The following is an 18340-nucleotide window of genomic DNA, read 5'->3' on the forward strand; positions in this document are numbered from 1 at the left end:
TAAAGGCTATATTAAAACTCTCAACAGTGTATGGCTTCGTTTTATATATGTTAACTTTGTAGCTATAAAAATTGCAGCATTATGTATCGTACCAATATTATATAAACTTATCGATTTTGAAATGATAAAAACTCATTTCAAATAACATCATCGAAATAATATGTAATTCTCAGCGGTATATCATTTCAGTTCATTGCCTATATATATTAATTGGGCTGGTGTAAGCTTTGCAGTCTCAAAAATAATATAATTTCAATTGTATAAAGAGATTCTTTTCGCATTTTACGTTAACATGTAGTTGGTTTAATAGTAAAAACAAATGCAGAAAAAACATCTGTATATCTATAGTTTCACTTTATTTTCTATATTAACAGAAAGCTCGATTTTTGCTGGAAATCTCAAAAATATAATTAAAAAAAAAAATCTCAGTAGTATACGGTACAATGCAAACTTTATATACGGTATACTTCCATCATGTAGGGTATTTTATCTGCTCTTCATTGTTGTTATATTAAGGGTATGCTGGTTTAATTTTGGCAGCTTCAAAATATATATATATATAAAAAATCTTTCAACCCTTAATAGCTTTTGTTTATTGAGTGTGCATTAGAGTATGAGTAGCGAAAGACGAAGGAGACGTAGACCAAGAATGAGACTGAGGAGTATATAAGGGAGGTTGGTATGTCAGGAAGAGTCGTTACTGAGTAGGGATAGAATTACTTTTGGCCATCCATTTTAGGAATTTTGGACGAATAAACAGGACGGATTTGTATTTGATTATTTTTTGACTTTGCTGTGTTCTTCGTTTGCTTTCTCGGTGGCTTGGAATATTTCAGTGTCTGTATTTTGTGTGTGTGTGTGTGTGTGTGTGTGTGTGTGTGTGTGTGTGTGTGTGTGTGTTCTTACCTAATTGTATCTTAACAGGAATGTGTGTGTGTGTGTGTGTGTGTGTTCTTACCTAATTGTATCTTAACAGGACTGTGTGTGTGTGTGTGTTCTTACCTAATTGTATCTTAACAGGACTGTGTGTGTGTGTGTGTTCTTACCTAATTGTATCTTAACAGGACTGTGTGTATGTGTGTGTGTGTGTGTGTTCTTACCTAATTGTATCTTAACAGGAATGTGTGTGTGTGTGTGTGTGTGTGTGTGTGTGTGTGTGTGTGTGTGTGTGTGTGTGTGTGTTTGTTCTTACCTAATTGTATCTTAACAGGACTGTGTGTGTGTGTGTGTGTGTGTGTCCTGGGCAGGGATGTTCTGCCCAGAGACCCAATATATCGTACCGTAGCATGAAAATTATCGTATATTACCCTAAAATTATCGTACAGGTAAATTTTCAATTAAAACAAGTTACCAGACAAGATGGTGTGTAAAGAAAGTATGATGAAATGGTAAATGTAGACGGGGCATCATGAGCTTGACTGAGTCAATCCAGGAGAATCACAATTAGGTGAATACAAACTAGTAATTAAGACGGTACATTACTTTTGCCTTTCTTACACTCATCTTTCCCGGTAAGAAATTAAGAATATCCTACAAAGCTTTATGTATACCAGCATATCAACTGTACTTACGACTTTACTGAAGTCCTATACAAAGTTGCAGAGTGGGTAGTGGGTACAGCAGCACTACAGCTTGGCCAGGGCATTGAACCAGACCACTACCAAGCACCAAGTAAAGTTTGAACTTCTAAGTCCTTGACATTTATGGGGTCGGCCGGGCTTGGCCCTGACCTCCCATGGGACTGGGAGGGGAAAGGAATTTCGTGAGTGACTCAGGGGAAGCGTGGGTTACTGGGGTGTGGGCACAATGAACCGTGTGGCGGGAATAGTGAGTGTTGTTAACCTGCAGTATATATATATATATATATATATATATATATATATATATATATATATAAAAATCTAGGGAAGCTGAAATAGACAAATTATCGTATATTTTGAATGTGATATCGTACATCGTACAAGCATCCCAAATTATAGTACAAATACGATAATTATCGTACGTAGAACATCCCTGGTCCTGGGCAACAATGTGTGTAGCTTAATAATATAAATCTCTAACTACCATCAACTACAACATTAGCTAACCCCTTCAGTCCGATGGCGTTATATTTCGCCTTTTTATTTCAACCAGTGACCATTTTTATTCAGTGAGAAAGACTAACGTGGAGAGGATTATTGAAATCTGTCTTGAGTTGGAGTGGCAAAAAAATAGATGACGTAAATAAAATAAAAGTTGAAAATTCCCTTCAGATCAATAATAGCTTACAATAATTTGATGGGAGCAGGAGTTAAATGAAAAAAAAAAAAATATGTTATCAGATTCAGGGAGTTAAAATTGTTAGAGTACCTGTAAGCGTTGTCATGTCATTTGTATATTTAAAAAGCAAATGTTGAAATTGTAGCAGCAGTTAAAGATAGAAAAAAGTAAATATAGGGAAAAAAGAGGCTGCGAATTTTCCTTATTGTCAACAAAAAAGTATCATTACACTTCTCTACAAAAATTTTGCCTTTGAAAATTTAAGGCAGAATGTTTCGTCATGTTTACCTGTGAAACACGAGGACAAGACGCATTGCTATGTTTTATTTATATATATATTTATTTACATACTGAGGACGAAATCATACTGCCTTTTACTTTTGAAAACAGAGAAAGAAAACGATTTGCCATGTTTTATTTTTTTATTCAAAAATTTTTTGAAGACGAAATCATACTTCCTTTGTTGACCGTAGCTATTTGTGACAAAAAGCATAAGTGAATTTTCAATAGATTGGTGAATGTCGGAGCCTCTAATTTCTGGACATGTGCAATTTGCAAAGCAGAGAGATAACACAGATAATTTCCTGTAAGCATGTACCGCAGATAAAGCAAAACAGACCTATATATACTTTAATAACACATTTCATCTTCAGGATACCCCAGAGTGTGTTCATTTTTCATGGGATGCTAATAAAAAGGAAAAAAATAAAAACTATATAGCATACGTCAAACCCCACACACCAGTGACATTTTTTTATATAATTTTTGTGACCACCAGATTTTATCCAGCTTAGGATAGACCTCCAGTAGTGAAGGGATTATTGAAGGCTTTATCTAACCCCACCAGCTAATGGTATATCCTGAGATGAATAAAATCATCCGGAGATGGCAAGAATAAGCTAAAAATACATCATTGTTGCGTGAGGGTTGAAATTCTTAATATATTCTAGACTTACAACCTAACCACTATTTTTATGGTGATATATCCTACTGCTAGACTTGATAACAGTCCAATTGGCCACTCATAGATGAATCACAATGGCTGATTTCATTAATATGTAGAATTTTATAGTCCCAAGGGTCGGGGTCGCTAAACAGCTAACATGAGATGAAGTTGACTGATGATCTAATTTGTCTTGTGCTGGATTCATGGTGAAATTAGAAATGTTTTGTTTATGTACCGGTATTTTTGGGATTTTAACTCATATTTCAGATTTCTGTGGTAAAAACTTTCTGTAACAGTTATGGTAAATTTTAAATTGGGTTTCTGTGATGATAGACCTATGTGAAGCAGTCGTACTTTATCCATCACATGATGTTTATAGCAGTCTTGTGCTGTGTATCATATGATGTTTGTTGCAGCTGTTAGGTTTGGTCTAGGGAATAAGGAATAATACAGTATTTTACATTATATGACATTGTTGTTGGGGTAGAAGTGATCATGAATCCACAAGGATTTTAAGGGAAATGTATGAAGATGTTAGTGAATTGTATGGCGTTGTTGGTGAGTCAGATTTCACCATGACTATAAATATGTGATGAAAAATATGCGAGAATATTAGGTTACGTTAGTGACTCCGACCCTGGTGACCTAGTTATTTCTATCTTTGCTACACATAACCTAAAGTACATACTAAATAACTAGCCTAACTAATGAAATATAATTGGCGGTGTTGAGCTAGTGTAGTCTTCGTAAACTCTTTCATGTACAGCGAGTATTTATATAGACTAAAAGCAGACGATTTCTTTTCATTCGGGGAAAATTCCAGCATCCAAAAGGGTCTAGGGAGATGTGATTTCCATTAGCTGATTAAAACCGTCTGGTGTTAGTCTAAATACAATACCTAAATTCGTCAGTGGAAACTATATTCTGTGTGGCATGTGCATCTGCTTGGCACCTTTTCCTTAGCGATTTATTTTGCACATTTCACTACACCTTAACAATGTCTTCTGTGCTTTTTATATAATTTTTTCATGCAAGGAAGAAGGAACCAAAGGCCAGAAAACGGCAAATTGTTCCCTCCAAGAAAAAACAAGATAACAGAGAGCCATATTAAAGAATCAGATTCAGTGTCCAGAATAGGCTAAATCGCTTAGGAGGAGGTGTTAGGTACCCAGAGCCACTTCAGAATCCAACCCTTAGTTAAACATTAGCCAGAGACAAATTAAGCGTCGTCATCTAGGAGTCAAAACTTCTAATCTTACATTTTGAAACTGTCTTCTATTAAAAATTTGTGGTATCCATGGCAACGTATTATATGCCACTAAAATAATGCTAATTAATTTTGAAATAAGTACAAAAATAGGCTCGATCTCGGGCGATAATGCACACTGAAATTAAATGACTTTAAATTTCGCCAGTGATGCATTTTATATTAGCCCCTTAGTCTGCGTGTGTGTAATAATAATAATAATAATAATAATAATAATACGGTAATGATAATAATAATAATAATAATAATAATAATGAAATGTTCCAGAAGTGTTACCCTGTACGTCCTATTATATAACTCATGAATTTTATAACATAACTAATTTATTTATTTATTTTTAAGGCAGTGGGCTTAAGCAGAGACTATAACTATATTTATATATTTTAAGTGTTCATTATTTTTATTGCATTTCGTTTTCTATATGCTCTGTTTCCTATTTTCTTTTTAAGTGTCTTTCTTCCTCTTCTTGACTTTCAACTATCTTTCTCTTCTTGATTTTCTCTTTAATGTTTCTTTATTTCTCTCTCTCTTTCTAATATTTTTCTTTCTCTTCCTGGCTTGGTGATTTTCTTTTTTCTTTGTAGCTTTCTTTCTCATTGTGTTGTTTTTATTTTGCTTTTACCCGTTTTCTTCTTAATATTTTTCTTTCTCTTCCTGACTTGCTGTACTTTCTTTGTCGCTTTCCTTCCCCTTGTCTTATTTTTTTCTTTGTTTCTTGTTTGTCTTGGTCTCACTGTGTTTTTTCTTCTCTCTCTCTCTCTTCTTAATATTTTTCTTACTCTTCCTGACGCTGTACTTTTCTTTGCCGCTTTCCTTCCCCTTGTCTTATTTTTTTCTTTGTTTCTTCTTTGTCTTGGTGGCCTACTTCCCCTTCGCTGATGCCCATGGTGTAAGGTCGATATTAGGAATTGCTTTACTGTCACATGGCACTCGCTGGTTCCTGGGGTGGAGAGAGAATTAGCTTTACTTAGAGATAGTTTTACGTACAGATAATTAGTTGCACTTAGAGACAATTAGCTTTACTTAGAGATAATGAGCTTTACTTAGAGATAATTAACTTTACATAGAGACAGTTAGCTTTACTGAGAGATAATTAATTTTATATAGAGACAGCTTTACTTAGAGATAATTAACTTTACATAGAGACAGTTAGCTTTACTTAGAGATAATTAACTTTACATGGAGACAGTTAGCTTTACTTAGAGATAATTAACTTTACATGGAGACAGTTAGCTTTACTTAGAGATAATTAGCTTTACATAGAGACAGTTAGCTTTACTTAGAGATAATTAACTTTATGTAGAGACAGTTAGCTTTACTTAGAGATAATTAACTTTACATAGAGACAGTTAGCTTTACTTAGAGATAATTAGCTTTACATAGAGACAGTTAGCTTTACTTAGAGATAATTAACTTTACATAGAGACAGTTAGCTTTACTTAGAGATAATTAACTTTACATAGAGACAGTTAGCTTTACTTAGAGATAATTAACTTTATATGGAGACGGTTAGCTTTATTTAGAGATATTAGGAATGGCTTTACTATCACATGGCACTCGCTAGTTCCTGGGGTGAGAGAGAATTAGCTTTACTTACAGAGAATTAGCTTTACTTATAGATAATTAGCTTTACTAAGAGATAGCTTTACTTATAGAGAATTAGCTTTACTTATAGAGAATTAGCTTAATATAGAGACAGTTAGCTTTACTTAGAGATACTTCTTAATGACCTGTAGTAACAGTGAGATCATAAGCTTTACTTTGAAATAATTAGCTTTACTTAACGGCAGAAATAAAAAAGGTGAGATGCATCAGTGAAAGTTTGCCTTGGGCCTGTTGTGATATATTTACGTGTTCATGTATATATCTTTTATGATTATGGTCCACGCTGGTTCTGGCACAATAGCCGTGATCTGTAGCCAAAAAAATAAAAAAATAAACAAGATACTCACAATCCACGAGGCTGAAGGAAGGCCAGGGGTTGAACGTACATAATGTTGTCTCCCGTTAGGCAAAGAATCCTGGCCCATGACATCTTGCGGATCTCGTTGAGTTGGGCTGTGGAGGAGGGTGACTTGGATGAGAGAGAGAGAGAGAGAGAGAGGGAGGGGGGGGAGGGAGAGAGGAGGGTGACTTGGATGAGAAAGAGATTGGACGAGAATATAGGGTGGTGTGTGACGCCATCTGCTGCGTGTAGTGTCGTTGGGCTTCAGGCAGTGGAAAGGCTAAATTATGCTGAGAGATGGATAGGTGAAAAAATGTTAGCGAGAGAGAGAGAGAGAGAGAGAGAGAGAGAGAGTGAGTGAGTGAGTGGTGTGTGGCGCCGTCTGTTGCGCGTTGAGTTTCAGGCAATGGACCGATTAGATTATGCTGAGAGAGGGATGTGTGAAAAAATGGGAGAGAGAGAGAGAGGAATCCGGTCAAGTTAACTCCAATAAATCTAGTGTATTCCTCAGTTAAAATAAATAGCGACCCAGTAACATCACCACACGTACAGTAGTAACATAGAAAGCTAGGGAAATGAACAGGCTGCAGGAGTAACGTAAGAGTAACGAAGATGTAAAGAGGAGTAACATGAGTAAGGTAACAGTAACGCATGAGCAACGTAAGAGTAACGCTAGAGTAACGAAGGGGTAACTTAAAATACAGACAAGATTCGTAAAATCCATCCTAGACAATTTACCTACCAACAAAGCTCCAGGCCCAGATGGAATTCCGCCAATTGTTTTGAAAAAGTGTTCCCCTGAACTTGCCTCTGTCCTAGCTAAATTATTCAGACTATGCATACGTACTTCTTTATTCCCAAATTCATGGAAAGAAGCCAATATCCACCCAGTTCCGAAGAAAGGAAGTTCGTCTGACCCCTCCAATTACAGACCAATAGCTGTCACATCTTCTCTTGGTAAGGTATTTGAAACTTTAATTAATAAGCATATTGTTAAACATCTTGAATCCAACAACTTAATTAGTGATAGACAATACGGTTTTCGCCGCGAAAGATCCACCATTGACATACTCAATCTCTTAACTCATACGATTCATCAGTCAATTGATCTTTTTGGAGAAACTCATGCAGTAGCTCTTGATATCTCTAAAGCTTTCGACAGAGTATGGCACCGTTCCCTGCTGTCCAAACTCCCTTGCTATGGACTAACGTCTTTTGTTCCTTTGATTTCTTCTTATCTTAGTGACAGGAAAATAAGAGTAAAAGTAGATGATGTATATTCAAATTTCCACTCAATTAACGCCGGCGTGCCGCAGGGATCAGTTCTGGCGCCAACCCTATTTCTGGTTCATATTAATGATCTCTTATCTGTCACTCACAATCCCATTCACTCATATGCAGATGACTCAACACTACATAGTTCATTCACACTCAGACATCCAATTACAAAGTCTAATATCTCTACCTCTCAACTCAGTACAGCCATCTCCATTAATCAAGATCTATCTACAATCAGTGAATGGGGACAAAACAACCTTGTCTCTTTTAATGCTAGTAAAACTAAATATATACAGTTTACTAATAGACAGATATTGCCAGATTCGTACATTACCTTCAGTGCTACTAATATTCCCATCTCCAAAAGTATTGAAATTCTTGGGGTCTCACTTAACAATGCCCTCAGCTGGACCTCTCATGTCAGATCACTTGCTAAAACCGCCTCAAAGAAACCTGGATTATTGTACAGAGTCCGTAACTTCTTCGCCGATGAGCAGTTGGCTATAATTTATAAGAGTCATGTGCGCTCTCAGCTTGAATATTGCTCACCCTTGTGGGATGGTTGTGGAGAGGTTGCATTAAGACAACTAGACAAAATTCAGAATAAAGCTGTTAGAATCATTAACAACCCTGCCATTACATATAAACTACCTCCCCTGCAAGTAAGAAGGAATGTTGCCTCCCTTGCATTATTTTACAGATATTTTTTTGGCAAATGCTCAGACGAAGTTGCGTCCATGGTGCCACCTCTCCATGCCTTCCCTCGTGCTACACGGGCATCTGATAGCGCTCATGACTGGAATGTCACTCAACCATATTGCAGAACTTCTGCCTATCAGAATTCTTTCATTCCCCGAACTGCATCTCTCTGGAACTCGCTTCCCCAGAGTTGTTTTCCTCCAAATTTCAACCTACAACTGTTCAAGTCTAACTGTTACAGATATTTTATGAACAGAGGACACCAGTAATCTGGTGTATGGATTATTTTTTTTTTTCCATTTGTTTTTCCTTCCTCCGTTCTGTTATTTAAAAAAAAAAAAAAAAAAAAAAACGTACCTTCTGAGCAGGAGTAACGTAAGAATAATGATAATGTAAGTAGGCAGTAACAAGAGCTAGGTAACAGTAACGGCAGAGTAACGCTAGAGTAACGAAGGGGTAACGCTCGAGTAACGTACCATCTGAGCAGGAGTAACGTAAGAGTAACCATAATATAAACAGGCAATAATAGGAGCAAGGTAGCAGTAACGGTAGAGTAACGATGGAGTAACGGCAGAGTAACGCTGAAGTAACCTAGGGGAGTAACGTAAGAGTAACGATAATGTAAGTAGGCAATAAAGAGAGCAAGGTAACAGTAACGATGGAGTAACGCTAGAGTAACAGTAATGGTAGAATAACGATGGAGTAACGCTGGAGTAACAGTAATGGTAGAGTAACGATGGAATAACGCTAGAGTAACAGTAATGGAAGAATAACGATGGAGTAACGCTAGAATAACAGTAATGGTAGAGTAACGATGGAGTAACGCTAGAGTAACAGTAATGGTAGAGTAACGATGTAGTAACGCTAGAGTAACAGTAAAGGTAGAGTAGCGATGGAGTAACGCTAGAGTAACAGTAATGGTAGAGTAACGATGTAGTAACGCTAAAGACAGTAACGGCAGAGTAACGCTAAAGTAACCTACCCTCCGAGAAGGAAGTGGGTAATCCGCCGTTGTCGTAGAAGAAGCGGTCACCTCTCTTGAGTCGCGTGAACTGGTCAGCAATTATACACCTGTGAAGTATTATTAGTATGAGCTATTATTATTATTATTATTATTATTATTATTATTATCATTAATATTATTATTCGTGTTGTTTTTGTTGTCGGCGTTATTCCTGACCATCTCTAAAGTTGCGATGATGTGAGGTAGCCTAGAAGTTCAAGTTGCAAAAATTAAGTTACAAAAAATTAAGTGACAAAAAGTTGAAGTTGCAAAAAAATAAGTTGCAAGAAAGGTTCGTTGCAAAACAAATAAGTTGCAAAAAAAATCAAGTTGTAAAGCTGCAAAAAAATGAAGCTGCAAATGGAGGAAAATCAGGTGCAAATCTAGGTAAAGGAATGCTTGTATTCTGATTGTTTTACCTGAAGGTTGGTCCCAGGATCGAACCAGGGACGTGTCGTTCTGAGATGCCGGCCACGAAGGGGTCTATGTCGTCCACTGACCTGTATACGCTCTGTAATGCAGCGACGACCTGTGAGAGAGAGAGAGAGAGAGGTTTAAAGTCCATAGTTTAAATGCCTTAGTTTAAATTTCACTGTTTAAAATCCAGTGTTTAAATTCAGTACTTTAAATTCATAGTTTAAATTCCAATGTATTTTTTTTTCCCTTGTGTTTCCTCCAAATTTCTTCTCCCACCCTTGTGTTTCCTCCAAGTTTCCTCTCCCACCCCTGTGTTTCCTCCAAGTTTCCTCTCCCACCCTTGTGTTTCCTCCAAGTTTCTTCTCCCACCCTTGTGTTTCCTCCAAGTTTCCTCTCCCACCCCTGTGTTTCCCCCAAGTTTCTTCTCCCACCCTTGTGTTTCCTCCAAATTTCTTCTCCCACCCTTGTGTTTCCTCCAAGTTTCCTCTCCCACCCCTGTGTTTCCTCCAAGTTTCCTCTCCCACCCTTGTGTTTCCTCCAAGTTTCTTCTCCCACCCTTGTGTTTCCTCCAAGTTTCCTCTCCCACCCTTGTGTTTCCCCCAAGTTTCTTCTCCCACCCTTGTGTTTCCTCCAAGTTTCTTCTCCCACCCTTGTGTTTCCGCCAAGTTTCTTCTCCCACCCTTGTGTTTCCTCCAAGTTTCTTCTCCCACCCTTGTGTTTCCGCCAAGTTTCTTCTCCCACCCGTGTGTTTCCTCCAAGTCTTTTATCCCATCCTTGTGTTTCCTCCAAGTTTCCTCTCCCTCCCTTGTGTTTCCTCCAAGTTTTTTATCCCATCCTTGTGTTTCCTCCAAGTTTCCTCTCCCTCCCTTGTGTTTCCTCCAAGTTTTTTATCCCATCCTTGTGTTTCCTCCAAGTTTCCTCTCCCTCCCTTGTGTTTCCTCCAATTTTCTTCTCTCTCCCTTGTGTTTCCTCCAAGTTTCCTCCCTCCTTACCTCCCCGGGCAGCACGTCATTCAGGTCACCAAAGTCCCTAGCCCTGGGTAGTCCACAAGCGGCCCTGAGGTCATTGTAGGGGGCTATGGCGTGATCCCTGGCTCTTTGTATGTTTAGGGAGATTAAATCCATTCCATTGAACGGCTCCTCTTCTGTCTGTAGGAGGAGGATGTTCATTATTATTATTATTATTATTATTAGTAGTAGTAGTAGTAGTAGTAATATTTTTATTATTATTATTTATGGCGTGGTCCCTGGCCCTTTGTATGTTTAGGGAAATTAAATCCATCCCATTGAATGGCTCCTCTTCTGTCTGTAGGGGGAGGATGTTTATTATTATTATTATTATTATTATTATTATTATTATTATTATTTAGGGAGATTAGATCCATACCATTGAACGGCTCCTCTTCTGTCTGTAGGAGGAGGATGTTTATTATTATTATTATTATTATTATTATTATTATTATTTAGGGAGATTAGATCCATACCATTGAAAGGCTCCTCTTCTGTCTGTAGGGTGAGGAGGATATTGTTATTATTATTATTATTATTATTATTATTATTATTATTATTGTCTGTAGGGTGAGGTGGATGTTTGTTGTTATTATTATTATTATTATTAGTATTAGTATTAGTATTAGTATTATTATACCTCTTTGACTCTTACTTGGCTTAAAATTTCCATAAGGTGATGATGGTGATGATGATGATGATTTTACCTCTCCTACCTGGCCCAAAACTGCCGTTGGGTGGTGGTGATGATGATGATGACGATGATGATGATGATGATGACGACGAGGACGATGATGATGATGATGATTGATGATGATGATGATGATGATGATGATGATTGATGACGATGATGATGATGATGATGACGACGAGGACGATGATGATGATGATGATTGATGATGATGATGATGATGATGATTATACCTGTGTTAGTCTAGCTTGGCCTAAAATTGCCATCCCTTCATACTGAATGCTGAGCTGTAGCAATAGATTAACAATTGAATACGATGTTAGTCACGAATAAGTGCTGTGGAAAGGATGTAGAGCCGAAGCATTGTCTTTTTCTATCGCTCAGCTACACGAAATAAGCTGCAAAGGGACGAAATAAACAGAGGGGGGGAAAGCTTACTCGTCCCATTTTCTATCACTCACACGAAATAAGCTGCAAGGGGACGAAAAAAACAGTGGTAAAAAAAGCTTAATTATTTCTTTTTCTATCACTCACACGAAATAAGCTTCAAAAGGACGAAATAAACGGGGATAAAAGTGCTTACTGGTCCCATTTTCTATCACTCACGAAGTAAGCTGCAAAAGGAAGAAAAGACAGGGGTGGAAAAAAAAGCTTAATTGTTCCTTTTTCTATGACTCACACGAAATAAGCTGCATAAAGACGAAAAAAAACCGGGGTATCAAGGCCTTACTCTTCCCTTTTTCAATCACCTAAAGGAAATAAGCTGCGCAAGGACGAAAAAACAGTGGTAAAAAAAAAGCTTAACCATTCACTGACTAAGCTGCAAAGGGACGAAAAAAACAGGGGTAAAAAAAAAGCTTAACCATTCACTGACTAAGCTGCAAAGGGACGAAAAAAACAGGGGTAAAAAAAAAGCTTAACCATTCACTGACTAAGCTGCGAAAGGACGAAATAACAGTGGTAAAAAAAAAAGCTTAACCATTCACTGACTAAGCTGCAAAGGGACGAAAAAAACATTGGTAAAAAAAAGCTTAACCATTCACTGACTAAGCTGCAAAGGGACGAAGAAACAGGAGTAAAATCAATCACTCACACGAAATAAGCTGCAAAAAGACGAGAAAACTGGTAAAAAAAAGCTTAATCGTTCACTGAGTAATCTGCAAAGGGACCAAAATAACTAAGCTGCAAAGGGACGAGAAAACAGTGGTAAAAAAAAGCTTCATCCATCACTAACCTCAAAAAGCTTGTTGGTGAGCTCTGAGGTGATAAAGTTGTCCACCTGTTGGCTGGGTTGGGTTGCCAGGCCTCTCAAGAACTCGTCAAGCTTGCCAGGTGTGTAGATGAGACGTGGGTTGTTGAAGTGGTTGTGGAGTTCAAGGCGGTCTGTTTTGCGGCCTTTCTTGCCTAGGAGTCTGTTAGGAGAGAGAGGGGAGGGTTAGAGAGAGGGAGGGGGTTATAGAGAGAGAGAGAGAGAGAGAGAGAGAGAGAGAGAAAGAAAGAAAGAAAGAGAGAGAGAGGCGTGGGTTGTTGAAGTGGTTGTGGAATTCAAGGCGGTCTGTTTTGCGACCTTTCTTGCCTAGAAGTCTGTGAGGAGAGAGAGGAGGGGGTTAGAGAGAAAGAGAGAGAGAAGGGTGGTTCGGTTTCTTGCCTAATAAGTCTGTGGAGGAAGAGAGTGATAGATAGATAGATAGATAGAGAGAGAGAGAGAGAGAGAGAGAGAATCTAAAAACCACTGAGCTACGTGAAATAAGCAGCGAAAGGACGAAAATCTGGACCAAGTTAAGGTGAAAAGAGTATATACAGTGAGGTAGGGTTGCCACAATAAGGATATGATGCTAGTCACGAAGAAGTGCCGTGGAAAAGGGTGTAGAGCCGTAGCTAGTCACGAAGAAGTGCTAAGGAAAGGGTGTAGAGCCGTAGCTAGTCACGAAGAAGTGCCATGAAAAGAGTGTAGAGCTGTAGCTAATAACGAAGAAGTGCTATGGAAAGGGTGTAGAGCCGTAACTAGTCACGAAGAAGTGCTGTGGAAAAGGATGTAGAGCCTTATAGTCACGAAGAAGTGCTATGAAAAAGGTGTAGAGTCGTTGCTAGTCACGAAGAAGTGCTATGGAAAAAGGTATAGAGCCATAGCTGGTCACGAAGAAGCGTTATGGAAAGGGTGTAGAGCCGTAGCTAGTCACGAAGAAGTGCTATGGAAAGGGTGTAGAGCCATAGCTAGTCACGAAGAAGTGCCATGAAAAGAGTGTAGAGCCGTAGCTAGTCACGAAGAAGTGCTATGGAAAAAGGTGTAGAGCCGTAGCTAGTCACGAAGAAGTGCTGTGGAAAGAGTGTAGAGCCGTAGCTAGTCACGAAGAAGTGCTATGGAAAGAGTGTAGAGCCGTAGCTAGTCACGAAGAAGTGCTGTGGAAAAAGGTGTAGAGCCGTAGCTAGTCACGAAGAAGTGCTGTGGAAAGAGTGTAGAGCCGCAGCGTTCTCTTTTTCCGCCTCTGAACTAAGTGAAATAGGACGAAAATCTGGGCCATTTTTTTTTTTTTTTGGAAGGAAGAAGGAACCAAAGGCCAGGTTAAAGGACTGCGATTTCGGAGTTGTCTATTGTAACAACCATTTTTTTTTTTTTTTTTTTTTTTTTTTTTTTTTTTTTTTTAGTGGCCGTGACAAAAATACCTCCAGGCCTTTCCATCATCAATTTTGTCTCGTCATCAGTTTTCTCTCCTTGATGTTTGCAGTCCACGTCACCCTCCCCCACAGCCACTAAAATATATTTTGTTTGTCGCTTCTTCTCTTTTCCCACGGCCTCTCTCTCTCTCTCTCTCTCTCTCTCGTTCTTTTTTTCGTCTTTGTTTCATTATCATCATCTTCCTCTTCCTCCTCTTCTTCTTGTTCTTTTTCATCATCATCATCTTCCTCATCTTCTCCCTATTATTCCTGTTCTTGGTCTCCCCCTTCTTCTCCTTCTCCCTCTTCCTCTCCTTCTTCTTCATCTTCTCGTCACTTTCCCCCCTCGCCCTTCACCATCAATACATACACTCCTGTCTCCACTTACCGCCACTCCAAGTCAGTCTCCCTCATTCACGGTAATGCTAGGTTATCTGAACGTTCTCTGCTTTTATCGATATTTTCCGTCCCCCATAATTTCACGCCGATTATGCTTTTTGCCTCTGTGGTTTTGTATTTACCCTTGTCTGTCTGTCTGTGTGTCTGTGTACAAGATAACTCAAAAAGTAATTATTGGATTTTAGTGATATGAGGTGGATTGGTGGACAGTGGGTCAAGGAAGAGTTGATTAAATTTTGAGGTGGACCCGGATCCGGATTCAGGAATAAATGTTAAAAAATATATGTATTGGCGTTGCAGGAGGCATGCAGTCTCTGAGGTACTGTAACAGGGCAAAGTGAGACCGTAGAATTATTTGACTATGTGAGACCTTAACATATTTGTCTGGTAGGAAAGAAGAATTGCACCAGAAAATTGTAAATACTATTGGAGCTGTGGAGGTATGCGCTCTCTGTGTGCCCTTCTAGTTTCTCTATGTGGGAGGATCTCTTGAAGCGGCCCATTTAGTCAGTCACACCTTAAGGTTTTTCGGACACAGGGTGGTTTACTCCCATAGAATTTTGCAACGCTCTATATTACGGCCGTCATGGTCTTGCATCTCTCTCTCTCTCTCTCTCTCTCTCTCTCTCTCTCTCTCTCTCTCTCTCTCTCAGACGTGTAAAATAATAGCAGACTGGAACTCTTCAATAGCATTCTCCTACAAGTTCAAGCCGCCTTCCCACATGGAGGTGTGTGTGTGTGTGTGTGTGTGTGTGTGTGTGTGTGTGTGTGTGTGTGTGTGTGTGTGTCTATCTACCTATCCATGTCTATCTATGTATCTCCTCTCTTATTAATCTATATACACCTGTCCATATGTCTCCTATATTATCCGTATTTATCAGTCTGTCTGTCTTTCCCTCTCTCTCACCACTCACATTCACTCTTACGTATCACCTGTATCTATTTATCAATCTGTCTATTTGTCCCTCTCTCTCTCACCACTCACATTCACTCTCACGCAGCCTTCCTCTCAGCCCTCTCATCGGTCACACCCACTCTCATTGTGGTCAAAGGTAATGATTGGCTTCCTTCAATGATACCGCCTTATCATCTCAAATTTTCTCTTCCTTCCGTACCACAAATATCTAGATGTAGCACGTAGGAAAAGTTTGGCGACACTTGTTATATATATATATATATATATATATATATAGATATATATATATATATATATATATATATATATATATATATATATATATATATATATATATATATATGGGGGAGGCGGTGGCTCAATCGGTAGAGAGGTGGCCTGCGGTCCTAACGGACCAGGGTTCAAATCCCGTTGTGGCAGGGAGCAGTTTAAGGATTTCAATTTCATAGAAATCAGACTTTACTGATCTACCAGAAGACCCGCCGACATGTAAAAATACCCCCGCTAATACCATACCAGTCCTGTATGAGACAGCCCTAGCATGTATTCAGTATGGACGGTGGGTGTTAGCGCCGAAGTGGTGACATGCAGAGGTGTACGGTACGTAGGAGGACTACTGGGCCTTGAAAGCAGGCTGTGAAGCCTATGCCCAGAGTCGAACACATAAAAGAAAAAAAAAAATGGTGAGGGTTATGAAGCTACAGCCATGGAGGATAAGAAACAGCAAGACAGTAGGAGAAAAGGATGAGAGGTATTATGGGAAGTGTTTGTACGTGGTGCCAGTGTGAAGGAAGCAGTGAAATAGTATGAGAGGGAAGGGTAGCTTCTCTCTGTCGTCTGAGGAGCTGTGAGAAGTATGGAAGGTGTTGCGTGAATTATTTTTATGTGACAGCAATATTAAACACGAACAAAGATACTTTGTCTTTTGGGGAAGAAGGAGAAATATGGAAGGAAAGACGGTGCTGGTAGGAGAGAGAGAGAGAGAGAGAGAGAGAGAGAGAGAGAGAGAGGGGCCCCTTCAGACTGGGGACAAATTCTGTATTTTATTCTAGAGAACTAAAAGATATTATTCAGCTTAGGTATTTGTATCTACCAACCCATCTGTCTGTGTAAGTATGTATCGGTATATATGTTTATCTATCTCTGTCTGTCTATCTATGTGACTGTCTGTTTGTCTATCCATCCGTCCAACCATCCATTCATCCATATATATATATATATATATATATATATATATAATATATATATATATATATATATATATATATATAACCCATTGGAGCCCAGTGTCCCGAGTATTGGACAGAACTGGGATTTTTCAAGTCCTTATAAAGTAGGGAACCCCCGGGTAGGGACCTATGAGCTTCGCGACTATGAGCCGATAGGCGGAGGGCGGTACGCTTAGTGCCCTCCCGGTGCAATGCCTCGCCCAGCACCCCTGGGATCCAATGGGATATATTTATAAACAAGCAGAAGTGAATGCTGGTAAAAGCGTGTGTGTGTGTGTGTGTGTGTGTGTGTGTGTGTGTGTGTGTGTGCGTGAAATTGAAGGTAATGAGTGGTATTAGGAGAATAAATTGAAGTGTTGGAGGCTCTGAAATTACATGGTGTTAAATTGCCCAGAAGGATGCTGTGTGCGTGATAGATAGATAGATAGATAGTGGGGGGGAGGGGAGGGGAGATAAAGGTATGATAAAAAGGTTAATAGATACATATAGAGACACCAGACAAACATATGCCTTATAGGGGTACTGATAAAGAGATAGATACAGAGGTAGATAGATGAATTGATAAAGAGATAGATACGTAGATAGATAGATGTATTGATAGACAGGTGCATTAATAAATAAATAGATAGATGGAGGTATTGATAGACAGATGGACAGATAAATAGATAGACATATAAATACCGTAGATAGATGTATTGATAGACAGACGGGTTAACAGATAAATAGATAGATAGACGGACAGAGGTATTGTTAGATAGACAGACAGACAGACAGGTGAATAGATAAATAGATAGATAGATAGACAGACAAACAGATAGAGGTATTGTTAGACAGACAGACAGACAGATGAATAGATAGATAAGATAGACATGAATAGATAGATAAGATAGATCGATAAACAGAGGTATTGTTCGACAGACAGACAGGTGAACAGATAGAGGTATTGTTCGACAGACAGACAGATAAACAGATAGATAGGTAGACAGACAGTTGATCAGATAGACAGGGAAAACATCTCTCCAATACTTACTGCACCATTCCCTGTACAGTAGTGTGCCCAAATCGGAAGGCTACCGTAGAGAACTCGTTTAAGACGGTGGGGTTCACGGTAGGGTCATAGGTGTCAGAGAAGCCTTCGCGTAGTGGCAGTAATCCCATACGGGCCATGTACTCCTTGCCTGTTGGGGGGGGGAGGAGAGAAGTACATTTTAAAGGGAAGAGATGTACTTTTTTTTATTGTTACTACCGTACTTAAATTACAATATATTCCAGTCCCAATAAACAGGTGTCGACAAAAGACACAGCCTTCAAGATACACAAGAACAGGTCATTCTGGTTGTCGTGTCGCAGTCGGTAGAGTAGGGGGAGTGGCATCAGTTTGGGGTACCCGGTAATTACATAGAGATTATCCTTTCCTCTGTGGTTGGGGTAAAGCAGTGTCCACTTTTTTCTTTCCTGTTCTTTCTTTCTTTTTTCGCAAGTGACTGTACTGTAAAAAAAGAGTCATTCATTTGTTTTATGCTGGTCGTTGTTAATAATAAGCTGATAAAATGCTACCACAGTCCATCCATCCATCCATCCGTCCATCCATCCATCCACTCGTCCATCCATCCATCCATCCGTCCATCC

At 38.9% G+C, this 18340-nt stretch overlaps 1 protein-coding gene across 1 annotated transcript in view; it reads right to left on the reverse strand.

Moving 5' to 3' along the window:
* Positions 1 to 5333: 5333 nt before the first annotated feature.
* Positions 5334 to 18340, reverse strand: part of LOC145397543 (immunomodulatory peroxidase-like) — a 29324-nt gene continuing 16317 nt past the window's right edge. The window contains exons 13-19 of the mRNA XM_080270613.1: positions 17742 to 17889; positions 12747 to 12924; positions 10807 to 10962; positions 9817 to 9926; positions 9377 to 9465; positions 6425 to 6530; positions 5334 to 5412 (exon numbers count right to left, since the gene is read on the reverse strand). Coding sequence (XP_080126739.1) covers positions 5334 to 5412; positions 6425 to 6530; positions 9377 to 9465; positions 9817 to 9926; positions 10807 to 10962; positions 12747 to 12924; positions 17742 to 17889 — 866 coding nt within the window. The remainder of the gene's footprint in view (positions 5413 to 6424; positions 6531 to 9376; positions 9466 to 9816; positions 9927 to 10806; positions 10963 to 12746; positions 12925 to 17741; positions 17890 to 18340) is intronic.

The sequence above is a fragment of the Coenobita brevimanus genome, chromosome 41 (assembly GCF_032717465.1).
Source record: "Coenobita brevimanus isolate Jiangsu-jjx chromosome 41, ASM3271746v2, whole genome shotgun sequence".
Classification (NCBI taxonomy): Eukaryota; Metazoa; Arthropoda; class Malacostraca; order Decapoda; family Coenobitidae; genus Coenobita; species Coenobita brevimanus.